This window comes from Hypanus sabinus, chromosome 19, assembly GCF_030144855.1.
Source record: "Hypanus sabinus isolate sHypSab1 chromosome 19, sHypSab1.hap1, whole genome shotgun sequence".
Classification (NCBI taxonomy): domain Eukaryota; kingdom Metazoa; phylum Chordata; class Chondrichthyes; order Myliobatiformes; family Dasyatidae; genus Hypanus; species Hypanus sabinus.
The window spans coordinates 10019862-10045529 of NC_082724.1; the positions used below are offsets into that span (position 1 = coordinate 10019862).

Here is a 25668-nt window from a genome sequence, read left to right on the forward strand (position 1 = left end):
TCTTCCCCATGACAATGCTTTACATCATAGTGTATCTATGCATATTTTGAAGGAAAATGTTTATAGCTCAGCATTTACAGCCCTCCGGGACAAATGAAGAAATTTCACCTTGGAAATTCAGGTCCAAGAAAGTTACAAGAGGTCCAGGTACGATCTCCGAAAAGCCATCCGACAGGCGAACAGGCAAGGCTTGAATGCTGTCCCCTCTTACAAAGTGAAATCAAGCGACATAGGTGACAACAGGGCTTTGCTTACAGATCAGCTTAATACCTCCTATGCTCACTTTGCCCGTCAAAACATGAAAAACCAATTATGAACTCCCACAGCCCCTGATGATCCTGTGATTTCAGTCTCTGAGACTGACATGAGACCATCGTTCAGGAAAGTGAACCCACAGAAAGCAACCAGCCCAGATGGGGTACCTGGCCAAGTACTAAAGATCTGTTCTGGAGTTTTCACTGAGATCTATAATCTCCCATTTCTACAGTCTGAAATACCCACCTGCTTTAAGCAGGCTTCAATTATACAGGTGGCTAAGAACGCGGTAACCTGCCTCAATAACTATCATCTAGTAGCACTTATATCCACAGTGATGAAGTGCTTTGAGAGGTTGATGATGAAACATATCAACTCCTGCCTGAGAAGTGACTTGGATCCACTCCAATTTGCTACTGGCATGACAGGTTCACAGCAGATGCCATTTCATTGGCACTTCACTCAATCCTGCAACATCTGGACAGCAAAAATGCGTACATCAGGATGCTCTTTATTAACAACAGCTTGGCATTCAACACTATCATCTCCTCAAAATCAATAAGCTTCAAAACATCCTTATGTAATCGGATCCTCAATTTCTTCACTTGCAGAACATCTTCTCCACTATCTCCATCTGCACAGGTGCATCACAAAACTGCTTGTTTAGCCCCCTGTTCTCTACTCACTTTACACTTACTGTGTGGCTAAGCACAGTTCCAATGCCATATTTAAATGCGGACGACAACACTGTTGTCGACTGAATCAAAGGTGGTGATGAATCAGCATTTAGGAGAGAAACTGGAAATCTGGCTGAGTGATGCCACAACAACTACCCAGTAATGTCAGCAAGATCAAGGAGGTAGATAAGGTCCATGAGCCAGTCCTCATCAGTGGATCAGTGATAGAGAGGGTCAGCAACTTTAAATTCCCGGTGTTATCATTTCAGAGGACCTGTCCTGGGCCCAGCAAATAAGTGCAATCACAAAGAAAGCACAGCAGTGCCTCTTCTTTATTAGGAGCTTGTGAAGAGTCAGCATGACATCTATAACTCTGACTAATTTCTATAGATGTGTTATGCAGAGTATATTGACTGGCTGTATCACGGCCTTGTATAGAAACATCAATGCTTTTGGATGGAAAATCCTGCAAAAGGTAGTGGATGCGCCCCAGTCAGTCACAGGTAAAGCTTACCCCACTTTTGAGCACATTTATACAAAGCATTGTCGCTGAAAAGCAGCGTCCATCATCAGGGACCACCACCACCCAGGTTATGCTTTCTGCTTGCTGCTGTCAAAGGGAAGAAAGTATAGGAGCCTACCAGATTCAGGAACAGTTATTACCCTTCAAACATCAGGCTCTTGAACCAGAGGAGACAACTTCACTTGCCCCATCACTGAAATGTTCCCACAACCTATGTTCCCATAACCACACTTCCAAGGACTTTTCATCTGATGTTCTCGATATTTATTGCTCATTTATTTATTGATTTTATTATTTCCTTTTTGTATTTATTTTGTTTTGCACACTGTTTGGCTATCCTGTTGGTGTAGTCTTTCATTGATTCTATTATAGTTATTGGATTTATTGAGTATGCCTGCAAGAAAATGAATCCCAAGGTTGTATATGATAATAAATTTACTTTGAACTCTGAACTTGCTGAATGGCTCATGAATACTACCTCACTATTCCTCTTTTACATTATTACTTATTGTAATTTGCAGTATTATTTTGTGTCTAGCACTGTACTGCTGCCACACAGCAAATTTCACGATATATGACACTGATAATAAACCTGATTCTGACAAACTGAATTGAACTTATTTTGTATTTTATGCAATCCCATCAATCTTAATCTAGCAAACTTTTATGGTAAATACCTTATTAGGTAAGGAGGCCAAAAGTGCACAGAATAGTGTAGGCATGGTCTCACCAAGGCCTGTAATTCTGGAGCCTTGCTGGCTCTTCTACACAAATCCTCTCTACAATGAAACTTATCAATCATGTTCTTACCTGCCTACTGTACCTGCAAGTATGCTTTACTGACATCTGCACATGAATGGCACAGTTACTTTATACTATATGTCCCCATTTCATAAGCTTACGTCATTTAAGTAATACTTCATCATTCTGACCAAAGTGGATAATTTCACATTTAGCAGGATTGCAATTGCCATGATTTTGTTCACTTGCTCAAGAATTTTAAAGTTGGCTTTAAAAACTATATTTTTTTTTACAGATGTAGCATGGAGAGTATCTGATAGGATGTAGAATTTATCACTGAATTGCAAGCAACCAACTGGTTGCATTACAGTCTGGTATGTACAGGATCAGAGAAATCTAATGGAAGAGGATTGTAAACTCAGCCAGCTCAATCATGGGCACTAGCCTCCCCACAACCAAAGACAACTTCAAAACGTGATGTCTCAAAAAGGCAGTGTTGATCATAAAGGACACTCATCACCCAGGCAATGCCCTATTCGCATTACTACCATAAGGGGTAAAGTACAGGAGCCCGAAGACACACACTCATTGTTTAATAAACAGCTTCTTCCATTTCATCATATTTCTGAATGCACGAACACTACAATATTTTTACTCCCTTTTTGCACTGCTTACTTTATATATATATGCATTGCACTGTTCTGCTGTTGCAAATCAACAAATTTCACAACATGTCAGCAATAATAAACCTGATTCTGATTCAAAAGATACAAAAACTAAGACACAATAGAATAAAAAAGTCTGAAAAGTTACTGATACTCTCAGGTAGACCAAATGGATTTGGGCGTTCAGGTCTCAGTAGTTCTGGGCCTATAACAAAATACTTATTCGTTATCACACACAGAAAACAAAAGAACAATAGGCAAACAAAACTGAATGTTACGCAAACATAAAACTCAATCCTCTCAGGTTAGGACTAAGCAACATTACTGCAACCAAGCTAAGACTGCTTTACTCAGTTTCAAATTCATTTCGTCTCTGACAGAAATACATATCAGGATTTGGCACTTCAATTGGCTGCAAACAGCACAAAAGGATATAATTAAACACAGCAGCTTGAAGTCAAATATGGTCACCAGTAACACCTTTTAACAAATCCACTATCAATAGTCTACTCCATATTGTGCATTGAACACAAGAGCACTACCTATGAATTTGGTTTTCATTAGTTCAAACAGAAATTTATTTTCAAGCAGTCTACAATTCCTCATTAAAGTTATGCTAGAACTGAGCTTTGCTACTTGAATGTTTTTCAAGTAATGACACCACGTTGTAATTCATAAAAGACTAGAAGGCCAACTACTAAAATATTCAGAAACATAAGTAAGGTGATCACCAGTTGCTTGGCAATAAATAATTGTTCGTCCATGCTAAAATTCTGAATATATATAACAATCTGCCCTGAAAAATTAAAAGGCTGATAGCTTCCAAAATAAAAACAATTGCCCCTCTCTGTACATCAATGTGTTTGGATTGGTCTCAGCATAAATTGTCCAAAATGGGTGTACTATTTCAACCATGTGGATGAGTTACAGCAAGTTTTCATCTTGGTGGAGGAAAGTTAAAGGTAATCTTAAATGTTACCATAAATAATCTGAAGACATCAAGGCGGCCAAACTAAGACACCAGCTTATTCATTTTTGCTTTTCTGCAGCAATTTATCACAACATATTTTTCAAATCACTTATGAACTGACGAAGTATTTGCCCAACAGATGGATTAAAACACAGACAAATGTATTTTACTTCTTGCAGGAAGAGTGGTAAAATAAATGCTACTTCTGAGACAATACGTCAAAGAGCTCAGAATGACCTCCGGAGACAACATAGCTAAAAGGGGTCCAGCCTTTATCAAAAACCACGGAGAAGCTATGCCAAACACTTAATGCAATGACGCAACTCCAAGAATTGGTCTTGCACATGATGATCCCATGACAAAATAATGGCAGCGTTTCCAACCCTCTCTGAACAAAAATACTTATGCTTGAATTGGACTAATACTTCAAGGAAACTAACAGCTGTTTTATTACATTGCTCCAAATCTAACCATACATTTGTAGAGAGAAACAAACCACAGATGTATTACCGATTTTAATTTCTATCAAGTGAAGATAGTTCAATAGATTGTAGAATTTACCACTGAATTGCAAGCAACCAGCACCCCACTTGTTGCAGCCACCCAGGGGACTGACACCAGAGGCAGTGCAGGAGAGAGCAGAGGCTCAACGGGCAGACTGGAGTCCTGCTGGATTGGGAGCTGTCCCCTCCCGTCAGTGCTGCCCTCCAGTGTTCGCTCAGTAGAAGACAGGCTGGACTGCGTTTGTCCATTTCTGCACTAGACGATCGGACCACTGTAGGCATGCTCTTGCCAACAACACCCATATACCATTATTCTACAGGACTTGACACTCAGGGACTTGGACTGTATTATATTTTTTGTGTTGTGACTGTATGTTTACTGCTATCTTATATGTGTTGTATGTGCCTTGAGCAGTGTATGACTGTTGGTAAAGTGTTTTGCACCTTAGCTCTAGATGAACGCTATTTCATTCCGCTGTATTCATGGATGGCTGAATGACAACTAAACTTGAACTTCAAATGCACTGAATGTCACCTCAAATTATAAAATCAGAAGTAAAATAATATAACAAGGTTAATTTGCACTTAGCCAAAGATTGTAGCAATTCTTAATCCAATCTTTTTTTTACATATATTCAAATTTCATGTTTTTCTACATTACATTTACTTTCTCCTTATCTGTCTTTTACATTCAAAATATATGCGATTTCTTCAGACACTAACGTCATCTCTCTGTTGACCATTATCCATTAATGCTCCTTTTTCCTAACTCCGTATTTTATCATCTAAGATTTGGCAATACACACTAGTGCTGTCAGTGCAATTAATCCCAAAAAAAGGATAACTTTAGCCCTTCATTTTCTCATCCCACACCCACTCATCAGAAGTAAAAAGCAGTACAGAACCATTACATACTTGTCCATTCATTCAGGATCATGGGTGACCTTTGATCTCTGCGCAACTTCCCTGCATGAAAGCCATTGCCCCACAAGAGGTCCTTCACATTCTCCTTCTTTACTTAAGCATGTGATAATTTTCCTTGTAGACCGCTCCCCTCCCTGTCATCCCAAATCATCCTTTCTGGTTTCTCTAGACTTCCTAATGCCTCCATCACCCAATTATTCTTAATACTTGCTCCACATTTCATTCCCACCTCTTCATTGACTAGTTTCCCTCCAATGCCCCACACTTCTCCGATCAAAGTATGTTGGACAGTCATTTCTTCCCTACAATCTGTTCATTTTCCTTTCTAATCCTTTTGCTCTTCCTTCGCCCAATATTCCTCCTTGTAATTATTCCCCAGATTTTCCATGGTGACCTTCCTCCAAATCCTTTTTAACTACTCACTCATTCCCCTTACTATTTTCCAGTAAATCCTCCTTGCTCCCACTTCTGTCATCCATACCTTCCGCAGTTTCCAATAGAATGATTCTTCTCTTCTTCCCCTTATCTTCATCATCACCTTGCACAGACTGCCCACTCCCTGCCCTGTACAGTATACCCAAATTCCCATCCTCCTATAGTACAGCCTTCCCTTCAATTGCTGCCAATACAACCCATCAACATTACTCTGAACATCCCAAGCCATGGTGCTCTTGGATATCTGACCTCCTTCTACCTATCCCTCCCTCTCTGCACCCACACCCTCATCCCTCCCTCTCTGCACCCACACTCCCTCATCCCTCCCTCTCTGCACCCACACCCTCCCTCTCTGCACCCACACCCCCATCCCTCCCTCTCTGCACCCACACCCCCATCCCTCCCTCTCTGCACCCACACTCCCTCATCCCTCCCTCTCTGCACCCACACCCTCCCTCTCTGCACCCACACCCCCATCCCTCCCTCTCTGCACCCACACTCCCTCATCCCTCCCTCTCTGCACCCACACCCCCATCCCTCCCTCTCTGCACCCACACCCCCATCCCTCCCTCTCTGCACCCACACCCCCATCCCTCCCTCTCTGCACCCACACCCTCCCTCTCTGCACCCACACCCTCCCTCTCTGCACCCACACCCTCCCTCTCTGCACCCACACCCCCATCCCTCTCTGCACCCACACCCCCATCCCTCCCTCTCTGCACCCACACCCCCATCCCTCCCTCTCTGCACCCACACTCCCTCATCCCTCCCTCTCTGCACCCACACCCCCATCCCTCCCTCTCTGCACCCACACCCCCATCCCTCTCTGCACCCACACTCCCTCATCCCTCCCTCTCTGCACCCACACTCCCTCATCCCTCCCTCTCTGCACCCACACTCCCTCATCCCTCCCTCTCTGCACCCACACCCCCATCCCTCCCTCTCTGCACCCACACTCCCTCATCCCTCCCTCTCTGCACCCACACTCCCTCATCCTCTCTGCACCCACACCCTCCCTCTCTGCACCCACACCCCCATCCCTCCCTCTCTGCACCCACACCCCCATCCCTCCCTCTCTGCACCCACACTCCCTCATCCCTCCCTCTCTGCACCCACACCCCCATCCCTCCCTCTCTGCACCCACACCCCCATCCCTCTCTGCACCCACACTCCCTCATCCCTCCCTCTCTGCACCCACACTCCCTCATCCCTCCCTCTCTGCACCCACACCCCCATCCCTCCCTCTCTGCACCCACACCCCCATCCCTCCCTCTCTGCACCCACACTCCCTCATCCCTCCCTCTCTGCACCCACACCCTCCCTCTCTGCACCCACACCCCCATCCCTCTCTGCACCCACACTCCCTCATCCCTCCCTCTCTGCACCCACACTCCCTCATCCCTCCCTCTCTGCACCCACACCATCCCTCTCTGCACCCACACCCCCATCCCTCCCTCTCTGCACCCACACCCCCATCCCTCCCTCTCTGCACCCACACTCCCTCATCCCTCCCTCTCTGCACCCACACTCCCCCTTCCCTCCCTCTCTGCACCCACACTCCCCCTTCCCTCCCTCTCTGCACCCGCAATCCCCCATCCCTCATTCACTCCACCTACGCTTCCCCCTTCCCTCCCTCTCTACACTCGCACTCCCCCATCCCTCACTCACTCCACCTACGCTTCCCCCATTCCTCTCCTTACCCTACCCCTTCTCATAGATTTGCGCCGAGCCGCTCCGGGCGCTTTTTACCTTCAAAGTCCGACTCGCTGTCGGTTTCGGTGTCGGTGTCGCCGTTGTCCCCGTTGGACTCGGTCTGCATGGCATCGGCGTCGGCATCGCTGGGCCGCCGGCCCTCGGCCTGCTCCTCCTTCTCCTTCAGCCGGGTGAAGTACTGGATGGCGAACTCGACCAGGTCGGCGGGCCGGTGCCGGAGCACCTCCACGGTGTAGCCCTGCAGCAGGTCGGTGAGGCCGGGCGGGATCTCGATATTCATCCTTCGCTGACGGGCAGGCAGCGGCCGATCGATCGGCGGGTACAGGCAGACAAGCGATTAGTCGACGGCCCCCTACCTCCCTCCTCAACCCCGCCGCCAACTCACTGGATCGACGGCCGATGAAGCAGCGCTGTCACACCGACACCTTTCCGATTAGCAGCCGATTAGTCCGCATTTACCTCCACAAAACACTATCGCACCATTGAAGGGGGGGAAATCTATTTTATTGCACAACTTTAAATTGTTTCATTTAGGATTTATAAACAATCTATTTATAATATATATTTTAAATATATTTATAATATGTGATCTCCTTTATTTTCCGCCTCTAGCCCCGTTTGTTCACTTGGACGCGCGCTCTCCCTCGCTCACTCGCCCCGGTCTGTTCCGCCGCCCAATCAAACATGTTGGCAGGAAGCGGCTTGATTGGCGTGGCGGCCAGCCAGTTGGCGGCCGACGCGAGGGCCAATCGGCGCGGGGGGAGAGCCGCACGACTGGCCGCACCCTCAAGTAAGTACGGCGGGCCGGCCCCTCGGTTTTCCCGCCCCTTCTCCCTCGCGCTCCTCCGATCACCCTCCCCCCTTCTCACGCTTCCCCTCCACTCCGACCAATCGCGATGCAGCTTCGCCATTGACGTCACGGACAGCCCCTTTGGCTTACCCTCCGTTGTTGCTATGGTGACTGCTATTTAAAAAAAACAAGGGAGATCCCTTACAAAAAAACGGGAATTCCTGTGGCCTTAAAAAAAATCTCCACGGGCAACGCTTGTGCAAATCTTTCTTCATCAAATATTGCAAGTTGCGTTTAAAACTACTAATAATGATAAGGTTATTTAAATGCAAAGATGTTTAAAATATCAAAACAAAATAGGAAGATTCAACAGGCAAGGAGTGACATTCCCGAAGCAAATCCCGTTGACAGATATATTTGCATCTAATTTAAAATGAAATCATCACGCAGTTTATGAAAATGTCAAGAGCAATGTTGAAATTGTATTTTTTTAGCAACAGATCTCGTTTTTACAATAATATCTTCTGTGATATGCAAAAAAAAAAGTAAGTCTTAGAGCCATTTCTTTCAGATGCTGCATCTAAAAATTTTAAAATTTAGGCTCCCACGGCCAGACTGAAGAACAAAATCCCAATGTAAAGCAGCACTTTGCAGAAACACGAAAGAAAGGACATGGTGACCACTGACAGCTCCAGGACAATTGTCGGTCATGAGATATTAATCTGACATGCACTATAGGAACCAGTTCAGGGTGACCTTGGAACCAGTTGGTCTTTGGCTGTCCTCCTCTGGTCTTCACCCTCCCCCTGCTCCCAACTCCAGCTGTGAAACACCAGAATTGCGTGATTGTGGGATTTCTCATTTCCTCAGACTATAAGTGATATTGCCTGTGTGCTGTAAAGAAACCTGAAGTGGAAAGATAGGATGAGTAGGACATTTGATTACTAATTTATTCACTCAATAGGGCATTGTGGTCCACAGGACTTAATCCTGGGCTATGTCCTTTGTTCTGAAGCTAAGGAAGAATTTACCTGTAGGTGACAGAATGAAATGGTGGTCCAGATGGTTCTTTGGATCAAGGACCTACTTTGAGTGGAGAAATGCAGTGTGGAAGCACAGGAGATGCTGGAACTTGGAGCAAACAACAAACTTCTGGAAGAACTTGGTGAGTCTAGTAACTTTTGTGGAGGAGGAAAGAAAGCCGAAGTATCAGGCATAGCCCCTGCATTAGGGCTGAAGTGCGTAGAGGGGGGAAAAACCTGCATAAAGAAATGAGAGGGAGGGGTGAGGTAGGGGCTGGTGAGATCAATGAAATCGGGTGAGGATAGAGAGAGGGGGAGCGCAGATATGGAATTGGGAGTTAGTGGCTGGTGGATGTTAGGTAGAGACAGAGAAGGAAGGATAAGCAGTGTGGACCAAGCTCTGACAGTGAAACATATTTACGGGGCCAGAATGTACATGCACATTAGAAGCAGGAGTAGAGACCACGCCTTGAGTATTGTGTTCAGTTTTGGTCTCCATATTTGAGGAAGGACAGTCTTGCTATTGAGAAGGGAGCATTGGTTCATGAGGTTAATTCCCAGGATGGCGGGACTGTCAAATGTTGAAAGATTAGAGTGACTGGGCTTGTATACACTTGAATTTAGAAGGATGAGAGGGGATCTGATTGAAACATATAAGATTGTAAAGGGATTGGACACGCTAGAGGCAGGAAACACGTTCCCGCTGTTGGGGGAGTCCAGAACCAGAGGCCACAGTTTAAGAATAAGGCCATTTAGAACAGAGTTGAGGAAAAACTTTTTCACCCAGAGAGTTGTGGATCTATGGAATGCTCTGCCTCAGAAGGCAGTGGAGGCCAATTCTCTGGATGCTTTCAAGAAAGAGTTAGATAGAGCTCTTAAAGATAGCAGGGTCAAGGGTTATGTGGAGAAGGCAGGAACGGGGTACTGATTGTGGATGATCAGCCATGATCACATTGAATGGCGGTGCTGGCTCGAAGGGCCAAATGGCCTACTCCTGCACCTATTGTCTATTGAGTACACTGCTCAGTCACCTAAACCTGCTCCCCCATTGAGTAAACCATAAGTGATCCAATTTTCACCCCAATTCCAAATTGTTCAAGATCCATTTATTATCAAGGTATGTATACGGTATACATATCTCTACTTCTTAAAGATCCATCTACTTCTGCCTTAAAATATGCAACATACTGAAACCAATTGGAGGAAAGTGTAGAGAAGATGTCAGAGGTGGGGTTTTTTACGCAGAGAGTGGTAGGTGTGTGGAATGCCCTGCCAGAAACAGATACATTTGAGACATTTAGGGGACTCTTAGAAAGGCACATAGGGTTAGAAACATGGAGGGCTATGTGGGAGGAAAGGGTTAGATTGATCCTCGATAGGTTAAAGGGACCAAACATCATCATACACAATATCATGGGCCAAATGATCTGCATGGTCCTGTACTATTCTGTAGAGTAAATCTTTAATCATTGCTGCTAATATTTCCCCATGATTGATGATAAGCAAGTTCATTCAAAGCATCAAGTAGGAAACAAGTCTGATACCTGCTGTGTTCTTGTGATTGCCAGTCTAATGGGATCTTCCGTGAACTGAGAGAACTTTGGAAAATTCAACTAACTCCTCAACTATCTCACCAACAATATCTTTACAGAGCCAAGGCTAATGCCCAGCAGAACTAAAATCAGAATCAGGTTTAATATCACAGCTATACGTCATGAAATTTGTTAGCTTTGTGGCGACAGTACAATGCAATACATAGTAATAGAGAAAAAACTGAATTACTGTAAATACATATATTTTTAAGCAATTAAATTAAGTAAGTAGTGCAAAAATAGAAATAATGTAGTGAGGTAGTGTTCAGGTACAATGGCAGAGAGCAAACACTTGCCCTTTCTCAGCTCCAGCAGTTTGCCCAATACAGTATTAATTTAACTGAGTTTCTCCCTCCACTCCAATTCACAATATATTATTGTTCCTAAGGATTTTATTTCCTTTATGGGAAACTTTGATATCTCTCTCTCTCTCTCTCTCTCTCTCTCTCTCTCTCTCTCTCTCTCTCTCTCTCTCTCTCTCTCACACACACACACACACACACACACACACACATCCCAACATCAGGAGAATTTCTTATATAAATCTATACTTTATAGCTCTGTAAAAGCCTGGTTAGATTGGAATATTGAATTGAATTAAATGAATTGACTTCATTTCTTACATCCTTCACATACATAAGGAGTAAAAAATCTTTACGTTACGTCTCCGTCTAAATGTGCAATGTGCAATCATAGTAATTTATAATAATGTAAGGGGTTTCTTCTTTCATGTTACTGCTAAGGCTAATAAAATGGCTTCTTTGTTATTTTAAAAGTGAAAATGCTTCTTTGTTATGTTAACTGGTGAGAGAGAGCTTTCTCTTGAAGCTTGTGGTTATAATTACTGATAACGAGAATTGTATTCATTTGTTAACCAACTGGGATAGACGTTATTCTTTCTTGTGGGTCTGTAAGCTATTGTTTCGCGGACTGTGGGGGAGAAGGTGCGATGGGGTTAGAGAGAGGAGACGCGATGCTGTAAACTGGGCAACGGAACAGACCCCAAGCGGGGGGTCTGAGGCCCAGGGTTTTCGGTGAGGAGAAGAGATGAGGACAGATGCGTGTGGAGCGTCTGGTCGACCAGCATTGTTGGTCCCAGGCGGCGGGTCGAGGAGGTCAGAGGGGATCGAATGGTGGCAAGAAGACTTCAGTAACTGAGCTCCAACAGTTGTGCACAAAGTGGTTGAACTTTGATAAGCTTGGCGCCTTTTACTTTTCCTTTTATATCTTATCTCTATTAAGCACATAGTTCCAGTAAGATCTATAAAGTGTAATCATTTAAATCACATATGGTGTACTGTCTGTTATTGGGTTTGGTGGGGACATCACACAGCGTCTACACCAGCTGATTACCCAGTTTGGCGGGGCCGAAGGCTGCCCTCCCAGACGGAAGCGAGCTGAGCGAGCCGGAGGCTTACCGGGGGCTACAATAATTTATAATAAATAGAACAGCCAATGTAACATAGAGTACACTCAAATCAGCGTGAGTTAATCAGTCTAATAGCCTGGTGGAAGAAGCTGTCCTGGAGCCTGTTGGTCCTGGATTTTATGCTGCAGTACCATTTCCGGATGGCAGCAGCTGGAACAGTTTGTGGTTGGGATGACTTGGTCCCCAATGACCCTACAGGCCCTTTTTACACACCTGTCCTTGTTAATGTCCTGAATCATGGGAAGTTCACATCTACAGATGCATTGGGCTGTCCGCACCACTCTCTGCAGAATCCTGCGATTGAGGGAAGTTCCCATAACAAGCAGTGATGCAGCCAGTCAGGATGCTCTCAACTGTGCCCCTGTAGAAAGTTGTTAGTCTTTGGAGGACCATACCAAACTTCTGCAACCGTCTGAGGTGAAAGAGGTGCTGTTGTGCCTTTTTCACCACACAGCTGATGTGTACAGACCACGTGAGGACCTCAGTGATGTGGATACCAAGGAACTTATGGTCTCCAGTCTGAAGATCTCATTATAGAAAAGATGTGGAAGATTTAGAGATGGTGCAGAGGAGATATACTAGGATGCTGCCTGGATTAGAGAGCATGTCTTCTGAGGATAGGTTGAGTGAGCTCTGAAACAGAGGAGGATGAGGGACGACTTAATAGAGGTATACGAGGCATAGATCAAGTGGATTGCCAGAGACTTTTTCCCCGGGATGGAATTGGCTAATACAAAATTTTAAGGTGATTGGAGGAAAGAATAACAGGTGACTTCAGAGGGTAAGATTTTGAATCAGAGGATGGTGAGTGCATGGAATGCCCTGCTAGATGTGGAGGCAAAATTCCAATTGGCACATGAATAAAAGAGAAATGGGGGGCTATGTAGGAGGGAAGGGTTAGATTGGTCGTAAAGTAGGTTAAAAGGTCAGCACCACATCATGGGCTGAAGGGCCTGTACTGTTCTATGCTCTAGGTCACTTGCTAACTCGGTGTCTTCTATTGTTAATTCCACTGACTATGTTTCTGAAAAGCTGAGCTGAAAATGTTTTAAGAACCAGGCAGAGCAGAAATGATATTGTTGTTGTTGCATCACTGAACTATACAACGTGGAATCTGCAAGCATAACTCTCAGGCTCAATTAGGTGGAAATTTGCATATTACAAACATTGGCTAGTAAGAAGTAAAATGTGTCAGATTAAAACTGACCTCTCTTATATGGTGTGCTGTACCATACATACTGTGAGGAACAATTCCTTATTTTCTGTAGGATGTGTTTTAGCAGGCAGGACTCAATACTGAATTCTCTCTTTCTTTCTGTTTGTGTCAGGACTGGCCATTTAGTGCTTGACATTCCTCTACTCACCCTATTGTGAGAGAGAACAGAGATTGCACGTGTGCGCTGGAAACCTTGCTGGATTGGGGTCTGGCCTGGGCAGGCAGGCTCTCCTGTCAGTGCTGCTCTCCAGTGTTCGCTCCCTGGAAGACAAGTAGGATTGCCTTCATCTGCAGCTGACCCAGCAGGAGATGAGGAACTGCTCTGCACTTGCTCTTGCAGAAATGTGGCTCCAGGACAGCCACCCAAGCACCATCAATCTTCAGGTCATGCCACTTAGTGACCTGTGCTAATATTACTTTGTGGCTGTGTGTGCTATCGTAACCATATGCGCTTTGTGCAGTGTGCACGATATGTACTGCCCCAGATGTTGTGTTTAGCAGTATGTGTGTGTATGGTTGAATGATAATTAAACCTGAACTAGAATTTCTCATTCCTTCACTCCACGAAGTTGTGCATGATGATGTTTAGTCCTTTTGACCTACTCTAAGATCAATTTAACCCTTTCCTCCAACATTTTTTCTCTTTATTTGCATATTCAGCATATCCCGGAAAATCAGCAGTGGGCCACACTATACAATGTTACACAGACTTCAGCCAAGGTCCAGTTTATTGCCAATTACTGGTACAGTAATGTACTGGTACAGGTGCATGTATACACAGGTGTAATGAAACACCTTACACGCAGCAGCAGCAGCACACAGCATTCACAAGAAAAGCATAAGCATAAATAATACACGTTTTTTACAAGTAAAAGGGCACAATTAGATCAAACAAAAAAACTCAGTTCTACTGTACAGTGATCAAAGTGGACGTAGTGCTGCCCAACCCTAGTAATTAGGGTTGCGCAGATTATTCAAGAACCAAATAGCTGAAGGGAAATAGCTGTTGTTGAATCTCGTGATGTGGGACTTCAGGCTTCTGTACCCTCTGCCTCATGGTACAGTGCCTTGCAAAAATATTCAGCCCCACCTCTTTATTCACATTACAACCAGGGATTTTGATCAAATTAAATGAGAGTTGTTAATCACATGCTCCTTTTTCCCACAGTAGAGCTAAAAAAAAACAGGGAAATTTGTAAAGCATGAAAAACTGGAAGTTCAAAAACTGAAATGTCAGCAGTTCAAAAGTATTCATCTCCCTTTTATTCAGTACTTAATTGAACCAAATTTGCAGCTGTTACAGTCAGTACTCTTTTGTGACAAGTCTCTATTGGCTTTGCACAGTGTGATGGAACAAGATTTGCACATTTTTGCTTGTTAAATTGCACAAGCTGTGCCAGGTTAGTAGGGGAGCGGCCGTGGACAGCAAACACGAGGTCCTGTCAGAGATCTTCGATCAGGTTAAGGATAGTACTCTGACAGGACCACTCAAGGACATCAAGCGAAGCTACTCCATCGTTGAGGTGGCAGTGTGCTTTGGGCCATCGTCCTGCTGAAGGGCAAGCTTCCTCCCCAGTTTAAGCTCTCTGGCAGAGGCTGGCAGGATTTTATCCAGGATCTCTCTGCATTTATCAGCATTCATCTTCCCATCTATTATGGGCAGACTTCTAGTCACTGCTGCTGAAAAGCATCTTCATAGTATGATGCTGCCTCTACCATACTTTACAGCAGGAATGGTGTTACTTGGTTAATATGCAGTATTAGATTTATGCCAGGCATACCACTTAGTGTTGAGGCCAAATCGTACAACTTTCATCTCATCCAAACAAGTGGCCTTCTTCCACAAATTCACGTTAACTTCTACGTGATGCTTTGCAGAGTCTTTATGTGCAAGGATAGGCTTTTTTTTTAGTTTTACATGTGATATAAATCTAATACTGCATATCAGCTAGGTGAACCATCCATACAGTAAAGCATGGTGCAGGTAACATCATGTTATGGGGATACCTTACAGCAGCAGGGATTATAAATCTTTTCGGAACTGATGGGAAGATAAATGCTGCTAAATACAGAGATGTCCTGGATAAAAAACTGCTAGCCTCTATCAAAAGGCTTAAACTGGGTAGGAAAACACTGCCAGAGCAATCATGGAGTGGTGTTGAAAGAAAAAAACTTGATATCCTTGTGTAACCCAATCAGAGTCCTAAATGTATCCCAGTTGCACAGCTCTGCAAGACCACAAGATTGGTGTCCACTGCTGCTCCCCAACTAACCTGGCGCAGCTTGGGCAACTTAGCAAGGAGGAATGGGCAAAGCTAATAGAGACTTCTCCAAAAAGACCACAGGCTTTAACCTGGGTGAACCAAGTACTGAGCAAAGGGAGATGAACTTCTGAACCGCTGACATTTCAGCTTTTGAATTTTTATTTCTCATGCTTTACAATTTTTCATGTTGTTTGAGCTCTACAATGTAAAAAAAAGGAGCATGTGATTCACAGCTAAAAATTCTCAGTTCAATTGATCAAAATCCCTGGTTGTAATACTCATCTATGTGAACAAGTGTTTAGGGGCTGTGTCAAGGTACACTAGCTGCAATGAGATGCATGGCCCAGATGATGGACAACATCAGTAATAAAGGACACAGACAATGGAGCTCACTGTCCAGTCAGTTGCTTCATCATCTCCAAAGTTCAAAAAGTTCAAAGTAAATTCATTATATGTATACCATATACAATCTTCGGGATTATTTTTGTGCAGGCAGCTACAGAATAAAGAAACACAATAAAATCCATGAAAAAATGAGGCAAGTAAAGTCTCAGAGTAGTAAGCTGAACACTTTGCCTTCGGCCACCATGTCTTAATCTTTGAAACTGGCTCAACACTAAATCGGCTAAACTCCGGTTCATTTTTCCCTCTCAGGCCCAGACCCTGCCCCCTTCAAACTGGCCCGAAGTTCGCGCCAGCAATGGCCGCTGCAGCCATACCTGCATTCACCAGAGTCCAATTCACCAAATCCTTCAGGATACCACAAAAACCACAAAAACACCAGGTCATACAGACAGTTCAAAAGCACAGCTCTCAAAGGGAAACTGCAGGCTGCGATTGCTGTGATCTTAGTCCAGAAAATGTACATTCAACGGAATAGTTAGTAGTTTTGGTAGTTCCCTGCAAAACTTCAGCGTGTCTCACCACACTATCTTGGAAGACGTGCCATTTATTCCACACACTGCCACCACTCCACCTCCTCTGCTACAGGTCAGTTTACAAAAACTCAACATATAGACTCCCTGTACCTACCAACGAGTGCTTGGGAGATCAGCAGCATGAATAGGGATGGATCTGCCAGCTGCTACAGGGCATCTTCTGCCTGGTGAGAATGGGTCATTTCCCTATGCCTTCTCTCCCAACCACCCTCTGAGCCACAACAGCTATGAAACAAGCGGAGCTGGGAGCGTTGACCTGACTCCCTTGCTCACTCACCAAGTCAATGAGGCAGACTGGGAGCCATTCTCTCCTCATAGCTGTTTCTGAAATCCTCTCCTACACACTGTCATTGTTCATTTCCAACTGACCAACAGTTCAGGTTACAGAGTGTTCTAATGAATGGAACTCCATTGTAACTAAGGAACTGCCTCTAACTTGCTTTCTCTCTTTGCCAATTCTGACAAAGGAGAATCTTGCACTGGATTCTCTAAATTACACAATAAATGCTGGAGGAAATCAACAGATCAGGCAGATTCTAAGAAGAGAAATAAACAGTTGATTCATCGTGTCAAGACCCTTCATTAGTACTGATGAAGGGTCTCAGCCCAAATCAACTATCTGGGTAGAGTTGTTCTCCAATCTTGGCAACTTACTTGCAAACTCTTTGTCACTGAGCAAGTGACTTTGTCGGTAAACTGTTGATTATGGTGTGTCCTCTGAATGCTTGGCTGTTATGTACTTTTCAGTCAGCTGTTTGGAAACTTATCTGTGATGTGGGGAGGAAATCTCGTCACTTATTGGTTGTGTGGACCTCGATCCTATTATGAGCCGATGCAAGCAAAATTCCAGACCTAAACACACGAAGTTCACCACACAGCTAATCAGTGACAAGATCATCCGATTTACACATCTTCCAAATTATTTGTAACGTCAACTATTTATTCCTTTCCATTGATGCTGACCTGTTGAGTTCTCCAGCATTTTGTGTGTGTTGTTCTGAATTTCCAGTGTCTGGAGAATCTCTTGTGTTTACCACTTCCACTGACTGAGATATTCCAGCATTTCTGTTCTTGTTTTGGATTCCAGCATCTGCAGTTTTATTTATTTTCTGGGTTAAAATCTGCCTTCTGGAAAATGTCTGCATGGCAATTGAGGATATGTGAGGGACTAGCTTGGTGACATCCTCTGCAGAAACAAAGAGATACAGTCATAGACTCATAGAATCATAGAAAAGTATGGCACAGAAACAGGCTCATCTTGTCCATGCCAAGCCATTTAAAACTACCTTCTCCCATCTATCTGCACTGGGACCATAGCCTACCATCCATGTACCTATCCAAAGTTTTCTTGAACATGCACCACTTGCACTGGAAGCTCATTCCATATTCTCACTACCTTCTTAATGAAGAAGTGTTCCTTCATGTTCCCCTTAAACATTTCACCTTTCACCCTTAACCTATGCCCTCCAGTTGTAGTCCCACCCAATCTCAGTTGGGAAAAGCCTACTTGTTTTAACCTTGTAGTTCATGACTGATGAAAGATATCTAAGTGTGACCCATGTATATGGAGAATAATCAGACAATGTTTTGGGCCCAGACACTCCTTCGGGGACGTTCAACCGTTTATTCCCCTCCAAGAGGCTACTGAACACCCCGCCAGCACCCAGGTCTCATCACATAGTGTTATACTGTTTACTTTTTTAACCTATGTCATAAAAGCACCTTATTACGTGTTAATTTATTTGCAATATTATTTTATGTGTTGTGAGTGAGTTATATGGGCTGTGTTATGCACCTTGGTCCAGAGGAACGTTGTTTCGTTTGGCTGTATACATGTGTACAGTTGAAAAACAATAAACTGAATGTGAACTTAAACTTGGTGCTGTCTGCCCTGCTGAGTCCCTCTAACATTTTGTGCATGTTACTCTAGATTTCTGGCTCCTGAGTCTCTGAGTGTGAGCTGCTGGATGGCTAGCGGTACCTGTGGGCTCAATACCTGCAGAAGCAAATGACGGAGGATCGTAGGTCGTATTAATGTTGTTAAAATGTATGTTCTTCCTAAATTTTTATATTTATTTCAATCAATCCTAATTTTTATTCCTAAAACCTTTTTTGATTCCTTAGACTCTATTATTTTGTCATATCTGTGGAAGAATAAGCATTCTAGAATTAATAAAGTTTATCTTCAAAATCTAAAAAAGAGGGTGGCATGACCTTACCTAACTTTAGTTTATATTATTGGGCAGCTAACATACCTTTTGGTCTTTTTTTCATAGCCAACCCGAGTGCCCTAATTGGGTGGCAATGGAGTTGAGTTCCACTAAAGATTTATCTATTTCTGCACTTCTTGGCTCTGCACTCCCTAGTATTTTCTCTAGACTAGTTGTTAATCCTCTTGTTAGACACACTTTGCGAATATGGGCTCAGTTTAGGAAATGTTATGGTTTCTATGGTTTTTCCCTTTCTAGTCCTAACTTACATAATCACCTTTTTTTACCTACTATGTATGATTCAACTTTCTATGATTGGTATAGGAAGGGCATTAGACATTTTGAAGATCTTTTTATCGATAATCGCTTCGCATCTTTTCAACAGCTCTCTGCTAAGTTCAATCTGCCTAATGCCCATTTTTTTAGATATCTCCAAATTAGACACTTTATTAATCCTTTAATTCCTAACTTCCCTGAAATGCCCGAGAAAAATGTTATGGATTTATTTCTTTCTATTAATCCACTGGGTAAAGGTTTAATATCATTTATTCGTGATAAATTAGCATTCTTATGGCGTGCCCCTGTGGATAAAATTAGAATGGCTTGGGAGCATGATTTAAATATCTCTTTATCTGATGAGATTTGGGACTCGATTCTCAAATCGGTTAATTCAACCTCTCTTTGTGCTCACCATTGCCTTTTACAGTTTAAGATTGTTCATAGAGCCCATATGTCTAAATCTAAATTATCTCGATTTTACCCTAATATTAGTCAGCTTTGTGATAAATGCAAAAGGGGCGAGGCTTCTCTTATTCATATGTACTGGTCCTGTCCTAGCTTAGAGAAATTTTTGGAAAAATGTTTTTATAACTTTATCCTGTATTCTGAATCACCACTTAGAACCTAACCCTTTAACTGCTCTGTTTGGTTTTTTGGGTGAGACAGATATACGTTTGAGTTCGACTAAGTGTCAAATATTATCCTTTGCTTCTCTCCTGGCTAGACGTTTAATCCTCCTTAGATGGAGAGATGTTGCCCCGCCCACACATGCTCAATGGCTTAATGATATTATGTCCTGTTTAGACCTTGAAAAAATTCATTATTCAATTCTTAATTTGTATATAAAGTTTCATAAGGTCTGGGGACCTTTTATTGAGTACTTTCATAACCTTCCTCTTAATTAAGGGTTTTTTTTTTCAGTCCCTTACTTGCAGCTCTTTTTTTTGGTAGTAGGCATTATTATCTTCTGTTTTCAAGTGTATTTACAGTTTTGGGGGTTTGAATGTCCTGATTTATATTCTCTATATTGTGTTGCGGTTGGTCTGGAGTTTTTTTTGTTGTGGGGCTTGGGGAGGATACTAACTTTATATGACTTCAATTTGAGTGCTTTCTCAATTATCTTTTTTGTATTATATTATTATTTTATGTTTATTTTTGCTCTGTATCAATTTTTTTATTTTGGTTTGGGGTTTTTTCTTATCTGTACTGTTGTAGAAAATGCCAATAAAAAAAAGAAGAAATGACAGAGGATCAGAATCCTGCAAGGCACATGTACTTAAACAAGCAAATTGCTAAATCGTGTGCAATAAATAGCATAATTTGCAAAGGTGGGCTGCTGAAGGATTCTCAGTGTTTATTCAGAGATCATCGAGGCAAGTCATGCAAGCTTCCCACGGACACTCACCTAAATAGAACAAACAGCCTGGCAATGGGATGTGTGGGACCCCTGTACATTCTCATTACACATGTCAGTGCAAGTGTAGCAGCTGTTCAGTACAAGTGACACAACTGAGTCATACTCGAGATGTGTTGCCAAAGCGCTATTAAGCAATGTCTGTACCGAGCTTTAAGGGTCAATAGGCATGATCATTTCCAGGAAGAAAAAAGGCGTAGACTATTTTCTAAATGGGGAGAAATATCAGAAATCAGAGGCGCAAATCCACTAAGTTATTGTGCAAGATTCCCTAAAGGTTAAATTGCAGGTTGGCAAGGAAGGAAAATGCAATGTTAGTATTCATTTGGAGAGGAATCAGAATCAGGTTTGTGTTGTGAAGTTTGTTAACTTAGCAGCAGCGGTTCAATACAATACATAATAATATAGAATGAAAAAATAATTAAGTCCATTACAGTAAGTACGTATATGTATGTTAAATCAACACACACAAAATGCTGGTGGAACGCAGCAGGCCAGGCAACATCTATAGGGAGAAGCACTGTTGACGTTCCGGACCGAGATCCTCTGAGATGCTTGAATTTCCAGCATCTGCAGATTTCCTCATGTATGCATGTTAAATGGTTAGTTTAAAAATAGTACAAAACAGAAATAATGTTTTGTAAAAAGGTGAAGTAGTATTCGGGTTCAATGTCCATTTAAGAATCGGATGGCAGAGGGGAAGAAGCTGTTCCTGAATTGTTGAGTGTGGTGTGCCTTTAGGCTTCTATACCTCCTTTCTGATGGTAACTATGAGAAGAGGGCATGTCCTGGGTGATGGGGGTCCTTAATAGTGGATGCCGTCTTTCCGAGGCATCGCTCCTTGAAGATGTCTTCAATACTATGGAGGCTAGTACCCAATATGGAGCTGACTAATTTTACAACTTTCTGTAGCTTCTTGCAGTAGCACCACCCATACCAGACAGTGACGCAGCCTGTCAGAATGCTCTCCATGATACATCGGCAGAAGTTTTAGAGTGTTTTAGGTGGCGAACCAAATTTCTTCAAACACTGAATGGAATGTAGCCGTTCCCTTGCCTTCGTTATAGCTGCATCGATATGTTGAGACCAGATTAAGTCCTCAGTGATCTCACACCCAGGAACTTGAAATTGCTCACTCTCTCCACTTCTCATCCCTCTCTGAGGATTAGTTGATGTTCCCTTGTCTTATTCTTCCTGAAGTCCACAATCAGCAGTTTCATTGAGTGCAAGGTTGTTGCTGCAGCACCACTCAATAGCAGGTACTGTATATCTAATTTCCATCTGAGATTCTACCAACAATCAGCAAATTTATAGATGGTATTTGAGCTATGCCTAACCACACAGTCGTGGGTATAGAGAGTGTAGAGCAGTGGGCTAAGCACACACCCCTGAGAGGTCTAAAATATAAAAGCACAGATGTAATGCTAAGTTAAGGCTTTATAAGGCATTGGTCAGACAACATTTGGAATATTGTAAGCGGTTTTGGGCCCCTTATCTAAGAAAAGATGTGCTGGAATCGGAGAGCGCCCAGAGGAGGTCCGTAAGAATGATTCCAGGAATGAAAGGGTTAATGTATGAGAAGCACTTGATGGCTCAGTGCCTGTACTCACTGGAGTTTAAAAGAATGAGGTGTGGGGGTGGGGGGGACGTCACTGAAGCTATTGAATACTGAAAGGCCGAGATGGAGTGGATGAGGAGAGGTTGTTTCCTATAGTGGGGGAGTGCAGAACCAGAGGACATATCCTCAGAATATGTCTTATGGTCAGAGACAGAGGTTCCCAACCTTCTTAATGTCATAGACCCCTACCATTAACTGAGTGGTCCGTGGGCTTCAGGTTGGAAACCCCTGGTCTAACATATCTCCTCAAATATATTGACATCTTATTTACTTTCAAAGATGTTGCCGGGTCTCAAGAACCTGAGTGATTGCGGATGGTTGAATAGTCAAGACTTTATTCCCTGGAGCACATGAGAATGAGGGGAGATTTGATAGATTTATATAAAATTATGAGGGCGATATAGATGGGGTAAATGCAAGCAGGCTTCTTCAACTGAGATTCAGTGAGACTAGAACTACAGGTTAAAGGTGAAAGGTGAAATATGTATGGGAACTTCTTCACTCAAAGAATAGTGCGAACGTGGAATGAACTGCCAGAGGAAATGGTGGATGTGTGTTCAACTGCAACAATTAAGAGAAGCTTGGATAAGTTCGTAGAGAGTAGGGTTTGGAGAACCATGGTCCTAGTGTGGGTCGATGGGTCTGGGAAGAATAACAGTTCAGCATGGGCTAGATGGGACAAAAGGCCTGTTTCTGTGCTGTACTGCTCAATGACTATGAATCTGAGAGAATGAGAGAGGCAGGAATATCTAGAGGTCAGGTCACAGCTGCTCAAAGCACAGAGCAGATGAACAGGAGATCAGAACTGAGGGATTGTCACCTACCACTAAGTTCTGGGAAGACATGGAGCCCGTAAATTTTGAGTAACAGCTCATACCAAGCATCCTCTATCGTAACATATTAATCTTCCTTTTTCTCCCCCAATCTGCAAACGCTATTTTGAGATACCATCACTGAACATTTCTATTTTAATTCACGCATTACCTCTGTACGATGTAAGATGGTCTCAGATAATCTTCGCAGCTTAAAGGCTCAGCATACTGTGTAGGAAGCAAATTTTTTTCATGCTCTTTCAATCTTTCTCTCTTCTCTCATTTCAAGTGCTCTTTAAACTCACTCCTTTGTCTAAATTTTTAATCATCTGCATGTGTCTTCATTTTATAATTTATGCTCTGTCTCAGAACAGAAGGACGTCGCTTTAGAACTCTTTAAAGATGAGGAGGAATTTCTTTAGCCAGAGGGTGGTGAATCTGTGGAATTCCTTGCCACAGATGGCTGTGGAGGCTACATGATTGGGTTTTTTTTAAACAAAAGTTGATAGGTTGGTAAAGGCGTCAAAGGTTATGGGGAGAAGGCAGGAAAATGGGTTGAGAAGGATAATAAATTAGCCATTGTATGGCCAAATTTCCTTAATTCTGCTCTTATGTCTTATGGTCCCAGATGGTGAGTGGTTAAGGATGGATGTGCCATGTCGAGGTATCACCTCTTGAAGATGTCCTCGATGGTGAGGAGATTTGTGCCAGATGGAGCTGGTTCAGTCTACAACCATCTGTAGCATCTTTCAGTTCTGGAAGTGCCATACCAGACAATGATCCAACCAATCAAAATGCTCTCCACAGTACACCTAGAGCAATTTGCAAGAGTCTTCAATGACATCCCCACCAAATCTCCTTCAAACTCGGTGGTTGCTCTTAACGGGTGGGGCTGGGGGAGAGGGGGTGGCCAAGAGGCCACGTTGGGCTGGAGATCGCTTCGCAGGAGAGGGTGTGCTGGGCCAGAGGACACTCCCGACAGGAGGCCGCTTCTCAGTGGATGAAGGCTCCACGGAAGGACCGAGTTTGAGCTGTTACTCTCCTTGATGCCGATGGAGGATGTTTTCAAAATTCCGAGACATACATCTGTGATTATCGGAGTGAGCTGCAGTTTATATAAGTGTCCTTCAGTCTTTCAGTGTTTTCCTTCATGTAGGCAGGTGAGTGGTGTTACTTTTTTGGGTGAGGGAGGGGTTGGGTGTTTGACATTATTGTCGCTGTTTTCTGTGTGGGAGGAGCTTGCTGGTAAGGGGTTTGATGTTTTAGCTGCTGTGTCTGTGCCCGGGTGGGCGATACGCTAGTTTTTGTGTGAGGGAGAGGTTGGGGGGTTAGGGGGGGTTAGGGGTTTGATGTTGGGCGATACGCAGGTTTTTGTGCGAGGGAGAGGTGGGGGGGTTAGGGGGGGTTTGTGGTTTGATGTTCTAGCTGCCGTATCTGGATGGGCGATATGCTAGTTTTTGTGTGAGGGAGAGGTTGAGGAGTTTGGGGTTTACGAGTTTTGTTTCTTTTTCATTTTCATGCAGGAAGGAGGCCTCAACGACTTCAATGGTTTTTCTGTATTTTATGGCTATCTGGAGAAGACGAATCTCAGAGACTTATCCTACATACATACTTTGATAAAAAAGTGAACCTTTGAAACTCCTTATGAAGTATTGCCGCTGGCATGCCTTCTTCGTGATTGCATCAATGTGTTGAGCCCAGGACAGGTCCTCTGAGATGTTGCTGCACAGCAACTTGAAGTCACCCTTTCCACTGCTGACCCCTTGATGGGGCCACTTTTTCAGAAAGAAACACATGCAATGTTTCTAACCAGGGTATTTCCTTGGGTTCAGGGGTAAATGAGACTCCAACAACATCTGGTGAATCTATAATTTCTACAAAAGTAATGCCAGTTAGCAGAGAGTGTGGAAATCAGGATCTCAAGTAAATTACTACAACTTGTAAATGTGTTCCATCAGTTAATGTTTTTTTTCTACAAAATAAAGGGAGGCCGTGTAGTTTATGTGAACACCAATTAATGATTTAAGATTAAAGTTTAAAGGAGATGTGCAGGTCAGATATTTTACGCAGGGGGAGAGAGATGGGGTTTTAGAATGGGCTACCAGGGATGGTGCTGGCAGCTGATGCAATAGTGGTGTTGAAGAGGCATTTAGAATTGCAAAGAATGGAGGAATAGGGATGTGTGACCAGAACCAGGATTTGGAGTGGGGAACTGGAGTGCGCCATCAGAGCTGAAGTCCAGAGTTGAGATCAGATGTGTTGTGGGAGCTGGGATCCAGATTATGGTGACATCAGATTATGGTGGGATCCAAGGTCCAGAGTAGAGATCAGATATGTGACAGAAAGAATCTAGAGCCCAGAGTAGAGATCAGATTGTGGTGGGAGCTGGAGTCCAGGTTGGAGATTAGATGTGTGATGGGATCCGAGATCCAGGGTGTGGGTCAGATATGTGGTAAGATCTCTGTCCCAGACCATGTACATGTTTCCGTTTGTTTCACTTTACTGTGATGGGCTGGAATGTCCACAGGGATTTCTTTTCTCCTGGAAGGTTCATTGTCTTTGTGGTATCTATGTACTTTTTCTATCCACTGGAATAACAAGGATTAGTGTAGTTATTCCTAATTTGTCTTGATGAAAATTTGACTCAGCAAGTAACCAACAGTTGGCACTGACCCAAA

At 43.4% G+C, this 25668-nt stretch overlaps 1 protein-coding gene across 1 annotated transcript in view; it reads right to left on the minus strand.

Annotated features, from left to right (window-relative positions):
- Window positions 1–25668, minus strand: part of prkar2aa (protein kinase, cAMP-dependent, regulatory, type II, alpha A) — a 336630-nt gene that overhangs the window by 237345 nt on the left and 73617 nt on the right. Inside the window, exon 7 of the mRNA XM_059943985.1 lies at window positions 7443–7687. Within this exon, the coding sequence (XP_059799968.1) occupies window positions 7443–7687 (245 nt within the window). The remainder of the gene's footprint in view (window positions 1–7442; window positions 7688–25668) is intronic.